The sequence below is a fragment of the Natator depressus genome, chromosome 1, assembly GCF_965152275.1.
Source record: "Natator depressus isolate rNatDep1 chromosome 1, rNatDep2.hap1, whole genome shotgun sequence".
In the NCBI taxonomy this organism is placed as follows: Eukaryota; Metazoa; Chordata; order Testudines; family Cheloniidae; genus Natator; species Natator depressus.
The window spans coordinates 76206380-76218935 of record NC_134234.1 but is presented as its reverse complement, the minus strand read 5'-3'; the positions used below and the strand labels follow the sequence as shown (position 1 = coordinate 76218935).

Here is a 12556-nt window from a genome sequence, read left to right as displayed (position 1 = left end):
ATAGATTTTCTTTAAATTAACAGGTCAATTCTGTTTATATAAAGCAAGTGAAGAGGAATAATTAATTTGAAACTATGCTGGATTGAATCTTAGCCACACTGAATGCATTTTTTGTGAATGTGCATAGTCACATCTAGGATAATAATGTTTCTTAAGGTATATTTGAAACACTCTGAGCGTATTAACCATACCAGTAAAAACCTGGATTAACCTATGGGTAATATTCAAGGTGTGATGAGAACTTCATAGCTAATATTCAGTGGCAGTTACTGCAAAGTGTGTTTCAATAAGCTACTCTAAACATTAACAATAAATAAAACTGTGTATTCCCCTCTTGGATTTTTCATTTGCCAAATGTTCTATATCCCATTATTTGCATTTTAATAAAACAAATCTGCTGAGTAAATTTATACTTGGAATACTAAAGGGAGCCATATTACTTCCTCTGTGGAGCTAAATACATATATATATATATATTGCAAACAGCAAGATATTAGTAAAGAACAAATTCTGAAGGTAGCATTTATGTTATAATGTCATCCTATAGTCAGTAAGCTAACTCTACCAACATGAATACTAAACAACAGGAATAGCATTTGTTTTCAATTTGTTTAAATGAAGGTGTATTTTTCAAAGGCAAGCCTAAAATGATTAGCTGCAGTAGTCTCTCTCTCAATTGCCTTTATTTAGTCAATCATCATAACTATATCATTTGACATCTTTTTGTCTGTATTTTAATCACTTTTTCTAACTCCTAAAGGGTTGTGGCAAACTTTCCACAAAGAAGGCATTGGCATTATGTTCAAAAGGCAAGAAAGCTTAAATTAATAAAACAAGTTCAAACAAATTTAAAACAGACAGGAAGTCCTTACAGAAATGTATATGCATATTACACACAAAAAACTGTTAAAAGTTGTGGTTGCAAAGTCAAACACTCAAAAGTTAGGAAATGCCACAGTTAAAGTTGCAGGTGGAAGTAAAATTGGGCCATGTTGTGTGTATGCATTATGATACAGTCTTTAACATGATCAAAATCTGTATTTTCCATTGAACCCTTGCCTCATTCACTGTACAGGATGGAGAGTGCTTATTCAGAGAGCAGGTATTCAATATTTTATGTTATCCTCATTTTGCAACATGTGACCCCATATCTTATTTACTGCACACTATTCAAAACCTGTTGTGGAGGCAGAATTGTTTATTTCCTCATGGGGCTTCTCTGTCATGCTCATCAATATAGTATCTGAGTGCTTCACAGATTTATCTTCACAGCTCCCCCGTGAGGTGAAGGTGTTATATTATCCCCATTATAGAGATGGCGAGCTGAGGAACATAAAGTTTTAGGCTCTGTCTATACTATACTAGCTTATGTCAGAATAACTTGTGTCACTCAGGGGAGTGAATAAATTGCCCCTCAGAGTGACATAAGTTACTGACGTACACGCCAATGTGCATAGTGCTGTGTCCTTGGGAGAGCTTCTCTTGCCAACATAGCTTCTGCCGCTCACAGAGACGGAAGTAGTTAAGCGGATGGGAGAGCTCTCTCCTGTCAGCTTAGAGAGTCTATATTAGAGAGCCTACAGCAGCACAGCTGCACCCCGTAAACTCTAGTGTAGCTGTAGCCTAAGCGTACACTAGTTTTGGGTTCCCCATTTGATACAATGGTGTGTGATTTTTTAGAGTACTCCAGTTTTTCTTAGCACTTTATCTATTCAAAGCTCAGCTTCCATTAACTTGAGGTGTAGTTGGGGCGCTCAGCCCAGAGATATCGAGTTGGGCATGCATAAAATGAAGAACATATAATTAATGGCCACCTGTGAATAGTTTAGTTTAAGAGCCTTGTCAACATTATATAGGAACTCCATGGCAGATGCAGGGATAGAAACCTGTTCTCCAGGGTGGCATTCATTTTTTTTTTAATTAGGAGACCATCCTTTTTCTTTCAACAATTCCCTGTCATTTTCTAACTTCTGCAATAAACAAGGCTGATGTCCTACAAATAGCAGCCTCCTTTAGTACAGAACATTGACTCTTCCCCAGAACACTGTCTAACGTGTGCACTGAATGAAGGAGTCCCATGTAAAACTAGTATGTGATCATGTAATAAAAGACTGTATTATAATGCATACACTTAATTCTGGCATTTCCTAACTTTTAAGTACTTGACTTTGCACCCTTGACATTCATTTAAATAGTGGAGGGAGAAGGTAGGTTTGTGTGTAATTTCCTAGGCTTTTAAAAAAGCAAATTGAAACAACAGAAATTCCATCATGTGGCATCTCATTAGCACTCACATGGTTCATCAGCGGGGTTGGAACCTTCAGATCCACCGCTACTTGAGCTAACTGATTGTAGTAGTAGATTGTCATCCTGTATGTGGACCTACAACAAGAGAAGAATGAACAATACACTTTGCCAATAGGCTTCACAGATATTTACTGACCATAGAGGAATGTTCAGAGTCAGGAATTTTCGATTCAATCAGGGGTGGATTGATTTAAATCAAAGTGATTTAAATCACCAGTTTTAATCAAAATGTAAATTAACATGCAGGAAACTTTGATTTAGATAATAGATTTTAGTAATTTTTGCACTTTATGTTTTATTCATAAAGAAAGGTTGGTTTACAACCATTAAAACATGTTGATTTGCTCTAAATATAGTGTTCTGGAATCTATGAACCTATGAACTTTGCACTACATTTGGTGCTTCTTTTTGTTAACCAGAAGGATACACTATATCTATACACTTTCATTTAAGCAGTTGTATAGCTTAACATACAATTATTCAGATTCTTAATATTCACATTTTTAGTTATTTTAGAAAATGACAAATGATGTATTTCTTATTTACTAGATGATGATGATTATTTTCTGCGATTTGTGTCAAGCTCTATTTGGATGGAAATTCAAAATCAATTAAAATGCACTAAAACATCATTTAACATTTATTTATTAAATAAAACTAGCTTAAGTGTGCTGGAACCACAAGGAAAAAGTGTTGTAAAAAGTTTATCAGAACATATTTGGAATTTAAAACTACCTGATTTCTTAAACAAAGAAGAACTATCTGTAGTTAGTGAACGGAATTAATTATTTCTAGTCACCAAGTCCTTCAAGATTTTAGAACCTAGTTTTTACTAGTAGATTGGATGACGAAAACAAGCTTTCCTGCTTTTTCAAATTCCACTTGGTCTTAACTTTGAAATAGTTGTAGTTGAACTGAACTAGTAGAATAAACTGAAGTGAAAAAAAAATCTCTCTTTACATGCAGAAGAGGGTTCTGCTATCAAAAGCTGGCTTAGCATTTCAACAAACTCTGGTTCCAGGTACTTAGCCAATAACTACCATTAGTTCAGTGATCTGACTTTCTTTAAAACGTGGCAGCAAATATGTAGTACTTAATATTATTTTTGTATTTAATTTAAATTATTTTAAAATTATGATAAGTTTAGGTCTTAACGTAGATTGTCATATTCAAATTTAATTTTAAATGCATTTATTTTAAAAAATGCATATTTAATTGAAAATTAACAATCTGATTTAAATACATCTGATTTAATTTTTAATAATCAATTATTATTTTTTAAAAAAATCATTGGTTTGTGTCCCACTGGATTCAATTCCAGGTTCTGGAGGGGAATTTTCTATCGTGATCACACAGACTTCTGCCCTGTTCCCATTGGCTGCAGAGCCTGGGGAGGGCACCTAGGCCATGGCCCTACCTGGCCCACCACAGCTCAGCTTGGAGCAGGTGCTCTGGTGGAGACAGGGACAGGAAGAGGGCAGGGGTGGGGCATTGCATTGGGAGGGGCCCAGCTGCACTCTGTGGCAAGAGACAATGGGCTGAACAGGGGGATGGGTTAGCCCTATGGGACAGGAACCATTGCGGTATGAGTGCAGGCCTCCTGGGGCGTCCCACCCCCTGGGGGCAGGACCCAATCCCAACCACCACCCATCTGACCCCCCACCCACGCTTTAAATGACACTCTGCAGCCCTTTCTTGTTTCCCTCAAGCTTGACCCCTTTTCCCCGTGTCTCCTCTAGCTCATTTTGCCAGTCCTGTCTCTCCCTGCCCCAGCTCCTCATCGTAGTCTTCCTTCTCCCTTCATATCCAGTCTCCTTCACCAGCCAATCCCAATCTCTTTCCTCCCACACAAGAGCTCCTTTTCCCAGTCTCCATGCCCACCCATTCCCAGTTCTCCTGCCCTGGATCCTCTCCTGATCTCAGTCTCAGCATCCCTGCCTCCATCTGGCTCTTCGTCTGATGTGAGGGTATCTCCTCCCTGCATTGTCTCCCAGTCTCCCTCCAGTGACATTCTGACCCCATTTTCCACCCCATCCCATCTCTAAGTTCCAGCCTCCCTTGCTCAGCCATTCCCAGTGTCCACCCATCTTAATGTTTCCCAGTACCAATCTTCCCCAGGGGCTTGTTGTCCCAATCTACTTCCTCTGCTGCCTCTTCTCTCCCACCCCTGTCCCAGTCCAGCTCTTGGTAGTATGGACGGTACAACTGTCTATTTATCAACAGTCATTAATCTTTTAAATTTTCAATATTGAATATGCTGAAAACAGGAGTATTCTATGAGGAAGCAAGAATAAAGCTAATACAAATTTTGAAGTATCTAGTGCAATTCTGGAAAAAGTTTAGGCCAAGAACTTAGGCAAAAAATAAAAATAAGTTAAAATATAAATAAAATAATTGCTGCGTATTCTAAAAATAAGTTGACAGTTAATTGCATCCTAATAAAAGGATATTGTCAACTTAAGAATCACATTTAAACCTGATTTTTTTTAACCTGTCATTGTTGAGATTACCTTAACTGGGAGAGATCAGTTCATTTGTCCGCAATCTTTTTCACTGGTGACCTTTAGTCAGTTTCACACTCTTGTTTATGTGGGTTATTTTACATAACAACAGGGGAAAGAAAAAACATTTTAAAAAACAGTATGAATGTAAAAGCACAAAAATTGGAATAAGAAATTAAAAGCAGGTATAGTACTTAACACTCCTTTTAATTAGCTTTTTAGTTTTTGTCTAGATTTCAATAAGGACTGAAATCCATGGGCCTCAAACACACACGTATATTTCCTAATGACACACAGTCATATTAAACATTTTTGAAAACCTGGTGTCAACACTGGTTTTATGTGTTTTCTTTCTTATTTTTAATTTTTAACAAATAATAAAGCAGGTTATCCTCTTCTCCATACATATTGTAGGTTCACTAGATGCCTATGCCTAGCTCCCAACCAGGTCTCCCAAGACCCCCTCATCCCACACAAAAAGGTACCATACAGAAAAATGTTTAACTTTTATATACTGTTTTGTTACCAGGCCTTTTGTTAAACAATAGAACAATGAAATTTACTGACTCCCTTATTTTTTGTTCTTCCTCAGAAATCTCTCTCCTCACTTGACTTTCTTTCCCTCTCTGCTTGCCTCATTCCCCTCTAAAGCATCTGTTACCCCCATAAATCTCTCCTTTCCCAACTTTCTTTCCCCCACCCTTTTCCTCCACTCCCATCCAGCTCACACATAGCTTGTCCCAGTTCTCTTTCCTCACCTTTTCCAATATACATTATCTAAAACCTGTTCACTATACATTATCTAACCGGTTCCCTGTTAACTCTCACCCCCTTCTGTTCACTTCATGTCCCTTTTTGTCTCACATGGTCTGGTTTCCTATTCCCCAGCCAGATCCCATTATTTGTCCTCTCTCCCAAACCTTTCCTGCTTTTTTTAAGCTTTCCTCACTTGCCACCTGCCCTTGAGGCTCCTTTCTCTCTCTTGCCTTCTCCATATCGTTCCCATTTTCTACTGCCTCCATCAGTTCACCATTTGTTCCCAGTTCATCCTTTCCATTTGCAGATGCTATACTCCATATAGATCCTATGCCTTCTCAAGCACTTCTCTGCCAATAGTCCATCCTCTTTACCCTGGTGTCCCATAGTCTCAGGCCCATGATTTCCCTGGCGTCTCCAGATACCCCATTCCATTTCCTGAGTCCCTCCTTTGCCCTCTGCTCATCCCCATGGCTTCCCTGCCTCAATTATTCTTTCAGTCTAGCCTCTCCTCCATTAATCCAGCTTCTGATGCTGGCATGCTCCAGTCCCTCTTCTGGCTGCCAGTCTCTTCATTGCTCCATCTCCTGGTTCTGCAGCAAACTGACCTTCTGCCCCCCAGCAGACCAATTCTCTACCTTCCAGTGGATCTTCTGCCTCTCGTCAAGCATACCTATCATCTTTCTCCCCTCATCCCCTAAAGCAAATCAATTCTGTGTTTCCCCAATCCTTCCCAGCAAACCAATTGCCTCTATCTCCCTTCATCCAGGCTCTCTAACATATCTGCAGGCTGATTTTCAGACCATGGGTGAAGGGATGCTAGAAATGGTCCTAACTACTCTCTGACCCTGTTAAGAAGGGAAGCTATCTTGTGCACTGGCTCACTAGAGCATCTATCCTGCTCCCCGTGAAGCCACAGTGGGATTCTCATTGCCTGTCCGGGAAACTAGCTGAGTCTTCGTCCCACAGGTAGCCAGTGGGGGGGCAATGCCGAGCAGTTGCAGCAGAGCAGAGAAAGCATCTCCAGCTCAGCACATTCCATAGTCACACAAGGAAGTAGTGCTCTCAGGGCTATGGGGCAGGCAGTCAGGAAGAAGTTGGGAAGGCAGTACCTCCTACCATCTCCCTGTCATGATGAGCTTAGTGCTGAGCAAAACCTTTGCTAGGAGCAGATTGATAATTTTAAGTAACACGCATTAGGGACCGCACTGTGGTTTTAAGCCATAGCTGGCAGTAGGGGTGGCACGAGGTTGATGACCCCAGCAGGAAATATTGGAGCAATGTACATGGTTGATCTACCTTAGGTAGGCACAATACTGTTCACAGCACCAATACTGTTCAGAGCACCAGGGTATGGCTCCTGCTGCACCCTTTGTTCAGATGTGTCACGTGTTTCTCAGTCAGCTCTGGGCCCACTGCGGTATTGAGTAATGCCACCAGTATGAGAGGGTCATAGGACCATGTCCCTTTGTGGAGGCACAAGGCGGAAGGCTCCTGTGAGTGCCCATGCAGTGCAAAGCCCGTGCAGTGCAGTGCCCATGCAGTGTTTCCATACACATCATCTGACAGAACTAATATATTGGTGATTTAGCTATGCATATCCCAGGTACTTAACACATGCACTTTGCTGTTTAAATATTGGGCAGATTTTGGGGGCACAGGCTCTGCTAGCAGCTGCCACTAACATTAATGGGAATCATTTAGATAAATCCTTAGTCTCTTGACTGAAAACATAACGTGAATTGTTTTCTGAAATCATCTGAAACTCTTTTAATCTATTATTAAACAATGAAAATGAGTGTAATAATCTCAATAAATGAGCATTTATGTTTGATTCTTTTGCAATACACTTGTCTAATGTTTGAAAAGTACACTTCTGAGATACCTGTGTATTTAAAAAAAACTGTGTTGTTATACGTACCACATGCACATGATTGTATTTCTGATGTAAAAATTTTGAGCAGGCGTTTCTCAGTGCTTTACTGCATTTATTATAACAAACATAAACCGTGTTCAAAGAATATTTTTAAGGTTGCAAAGTCAAGAACTCAAAGTTAGGAAATGCCAGAATTAAGGATGTCTGTGCAACCTTAATTCAGTCCCCTTGTGCAAAGCATTTTTGATATAGCCTTTAATTGGCTGATCATGTACTATTATTTCCACAGAAACTTGGCCTCATGCAATGCACAGGATGGACAATTCTCACTTAATGAGCAGCTATTCAGTATTTTGTTTTATACTCATCATTCAGTGTATGGCTCTGTGCCTTATTTATTAACAGAAAAAATAATACCTACTTCTTATATAGCAATTTATATCAGAAGGTCTCAAAGTATTTTACAAAGGAGGTAAGTATTATTATCCCTGGTTGTTTGTTTTGTTTTGTTTATTTTGTTGTTTTTGTCTCCAGGGCTTAACCTTAATTCTGGCATTTCCCAACCTTTGAGCATTTGAATTTGCAACCTTAATAGTCTTTTAACATAATTCTATGTGTATAAATTCCTAGGTGTTTTTAAAAGGAAAACTGAAAAAACAGAAGTGTCATCATGTGGCATGATATTGACACTCGCGTGGCTCATCAGCAGAGCTGGAACCTTTAGATCCACAACTCAGACCCATGTCACTTTAACTAATAGAGTAATGGATAGGAATAATAGATTGTCATCTTCCATGTGGACCGTCAGTAGAGGGGGCAAGAGGCACATTTTGCCAGAGGGTTTCACAGATAATTTGCTGACAGCACAGGAATGATGAGACTCTGGAAACGTGGATTCCATTCCAGGCTCTAGGGGAGAGTGTGTCCTAATGGTCAGTGACTCCTGTCCACTCACGGTTGAACACTTTTGCCACATCCCTTCAAACAATCCCAGTCCCAGTCCTGTCTCTTCCCCACCACTGGCTCCTTGTCCCAGTTCCATTCTCCTTGCCTACCCACTCCGTGGTCTCCACTTCTCAGGCTTCTCCTCCCACCTCAGTCTCAACTGGATTCTCCCTCCACTCACCCCCACCCCCAACCCCCATGGCCCCGGTCTTTGATTGTCTCAGTGTTTTTGGCCAGCCACTATCAATTCTCACCACACACCTCAGCTCCTTGTCAGATCTGTCTCCCCTCTCCCTCAAACCCATTCCCTCTACTCATTCCTTGTCCCATTTTCCTTGACTAGTCAGTTCCAGTCTCCTGCCTCTCCCCAGCTCCTTGTTCCATCACAGTGGTCACCCCTTATTTCCCCTCAAGAGCTCCCAGTCACCTTGTCCAAATGGTCCCAGCCTCTTTTCTCCTCCCAGCTCCCAGTATCAGTCTCCTTATGCAGCTAGTCCTAGTCTCTTCTCCCAAATCCCAGTCCCAGTTTCTCTCCTGCCCTCCTATTCTAGTCTCACCAGACTCCTTGTCTCAATGTACTCCTTTCCCTTCCCCCTTCTCCAGCTTTTGTCTCCTCTGCTTTCGAATCAGAGAGCTTCTTGCTCCAGGCTGCCTGGGTGATAGCAGGAAGTTCATTGAGAGCACAGGAGAGATTGGTTCCCTACTCTCAGTTCCAGTGCCTGTCCCCAACTCAGCCTGATTCAGCTGGGAATAGTCATTACAGGGAAAGTCTGTCTTTGCCCATGTAGCCATAGGCTGAGGCATACATAATCACTCTGTAGGGAGGATTCATATGCAGTGTCGTCCCATGTAGGAACTGTGAAGAGATGCTCATTTGCTCTGTAGGGATGACCCTTGTAAAGTTTGGTCTACACTAGGAGCTATGAGGGGTTCGATCATTGTAAGTGAGGATGATATCTGTGGATATTTTAACTCCTAACATCTAATAAGTCTTTGCAGGGCATTTGATTTTTCAGAGGCTTATAAATTGACCAAATTTGGGTGGATTTTCATAGGGACAGCAAGAGACACAATCCTGACACCCCCTGCCAAATTTCAAGTACCAAAGCAAGGGGGGTACTAAGGCTGTTCAAAGAAAAGGTAATCAGAACTGTATTTTTCTCTATCTTAGACATGGGCAGAACCATTTTGGCTGGAATTTAATATAACATCAATCAATCAGTCAGTCAGCCTGTTGCAGACACTCAGCATAGAAAATTTCAGCCCAATTGAGTAGAGTTTGGCAAAGTGATAAGCAACTGAAGATAGGGCCTTACATTAGGCTGTATTGGGCAACCTTACTAATGGGTGATACTACCAGTCAAATCTTTTATTATAGAACTCCAGGTACAGGAAGATTCACTATAATGTGATATTAGAATCTTAGTAACTAGAGATAGCCAAAACATTCAATATTAAGTCATCTTGTCCACCCCCCATCATCACAGGATTGTTCCCTCTCATGTATTCTCTAGTGCATTGTCCAGGTCAGTTTTAAAATCAGCTTACATTGAAAGAACAAAAATTACTGAGATTTCTATTTGTTAGTGTTTAGTTTTTATTATCCACAAAGTTTGCAACACATTACTAGTTTCTTATAACAAGAAATACCTATTAGATATGCACAGCAAATATGGCAAGATATGAATTATCTTCATATTTTGTTCAGATTAGTGAACCACCTCAAAGCACTACCTGATCACTAATCTCAAATGTTCAATCTACAGTTCCAGTCTTTTCTTCCTAAAATTTGTACATCTTAATTTAAATCTCTGTAGTCTGCTCAGATACAGTATGTACACAATTTTATGTTTGAGATACAAAAGATTATTATTGTAGGTAATTTATCACAGATATTACTCTGGGTCACCTATCTCATCTCCTGACAATGCAAGATTGTTTTAATGATTTGTCAAGTCTAGTTCTAAATGTCCCAAGTGACGGGGCTTCCCCTTCTTTGATTGTCTCACTGCTTAGTAGTTTCCTCTAGTAGGACATTTAACGAAAATGCCTTTCCTTAAAATCCTCCTTTGATCTATTTCTTCCATCATTTCATCTATGGTGTCCACAGTCTTTATTGAAATTACTGGCAATCTAAGGGCTTTGTCTTTAAAATGTTTTGATCCTCTACTTCCCTCAACACCATGAATTACTTTTACATTAAAACCCTCTTCTCCCTGGGCTTCTGTGACTGTGATATCCTTATATAAATTAACTTCCCATGCTAACAGTCACTCTTTTTGCATTTCTTCTGATGGCACTTCTTCTTTCTTCTCTCTCTGCTTCTCTGATATGTCTCAGGTCACTCTCTATTCCTCTCAGTTTCTTCCTCTTCTCTAATTCCAAGAGCAATTTCATCTGCTCCCATAGTTCCTTGAGGACAGGGTCATTCATCTGTATAGTACCACACATGCCAATAATGGTATGTACATTGTGATATTGATTACTCCCTAAGGAAAGAAAAAAATCTGATTATTTTATAATACTTTTTTCCAAGTCTTTCTTGACTTTTCTCTTACCAGCGGTTTACAGATACAGTAAATATATATCTCAAATAAATAATTTTAAAGTTTTGCTTTGGTATTCAATTGACACTTCCTCATCAGCTCTGGAAGCTGTTGTGCCCTATGTAGTGCCACTTGTTAAGTACAACAAGTTTTTTGTCGTTCATTCAAGGCAACCAGTATGGACTTTTAGTAAAGAGGGGCTGGGGCTGTCTGAGTGCGACTGGGTTCCCAGGGTGCAACTTGAACTGTGGGACTGCTGAGTCCTCTGTCTCAGCAACCTGGGCTCCCTATGATAGTGTAATGCTGTTGGCAAGCTACAAACCTCTGGCAGGTACTGCACTTACACAGTCATCCACAGGCAAGGACAAACTCAACTGAGTTAGATGAATGCATCTCCCAGCCATTCATGAACCAACAATAGAAAGGCTTCAGCCAATTCCTCCCAATTTCCCAGACTTGTACCATCTTGCCCTGGTCAGAAGCCTGACCAGTGTAAGTTCATTACCAAGTCCACCCTCCCTTGATTTGGAGAGGACACACACTAACTAGCCTTTATAAACCGAGCTGAGATTTCCAAAGCCGTTTAACCAAAACACACCGTTTTAGATAAAATATAAAACAGATTTGTTAACTACAGAATGATAGATTTTAAGTGATTATAAGTACTAAGCAAAGAGATCAATGTTGGTTACCTAAGAAATAAAAATAAATTTTTGCAATCTGAGTTCTATAAACTAAACAGGATTAGAATCAAGCAATGTCTCACCCAGATGGTATAAACAGGTCACAGATTTTCGATACACAGGCTAGACCTCTCCTTGAGCCCAGGACCACCTTCCCCAGTTCAAAGTCTTTGTCCTCCTGACATGTTTCCAGGTGTTGAGTTGTGGGATGGGGGGAGTGAGGTCAAGTCATGATGTAATTTCCCCTTTTTTATAGTTTCTTCCAGCTTTTGGGAAAGATCTATGCTTGTGACATGGAGGTCCGCACCCGTTGGTCACGCAGCCTCCATTGTCTATGTGCTCTCTCAGAGAAGTCTTCTGGGATGGTTGCTGGGCAAGTGGATTCCCCTTTAATCGGCTATCAGCACATCTGGCTACTCCATTTTTATACTTGAAAGGCTGGTTGTGAGTGTTTCTAACCTCACAACATATTTCAGTAACACACACATAGCTAAATGTCATGACTCAACATACAATGATAGCACATACAATCCAATTGGATATTAATGTTCAACAGATCAAGACTTTTAAAATGATACCTCAGAAGGCATACTTTGTACAAAACATATCATAATTATATGACCATGGTGAGTACTGGGCTTTCAGGGTGCTGCTTTGAGGTACAGAGTGCCACACTGGGGATTGCAGAAGTTGAGCCTTTCGGAAGGGAAAATAAACTAGTATCTGGAAACAGAGTTCTCAGAAGCCTAGAAGGAACAGGAGAATTTTGTGTAGATGTCGTGGATAACTTCCCAAGGAATCATCAGCTGCTTCTTATGCCATGGCTGCTTGTGGAAACAAATAGCTGACTCATCCAGATCCATGCAGGTAGAAATAGGGTTTCTGATGAAGCAAAGGCAAAATAGTGGATGGCGTCTTCTTGAAGATGAATTTGTCTCAGAA

The 12556-nt window shown here is 40.3% G+C and overlaps 1 protein-coding gene across 7 annotated transcripts in view; it reads left to right on the top strand.

The window, feature by feature from the left end:
- The window catches only part of DACH1 (dachshund family transcription factor 1), a 457159-nt gene that overhangs the window by 410123 nt on the left and 34480 nt on the right, over positions 1–12556 (top strand). The window contains exon 11 of one of the 7 annotated variants that reach the window (XM_074961893.1): positions 5223–5289. The exons of the other annotated variants lie outside the window; for them this stretch is intronic. Coding sequence (XP_074817994.1) covers positions 5223–5245 — 23 coding nt within the window. The 3' untranslated portion in view covers positions 5246–5289. Of the gene's footprint in view, positions 1–5222; positions 5290–12556 lie in introns of those variants that run through there. 7 annotated transcript variants of the gene reach the window in all.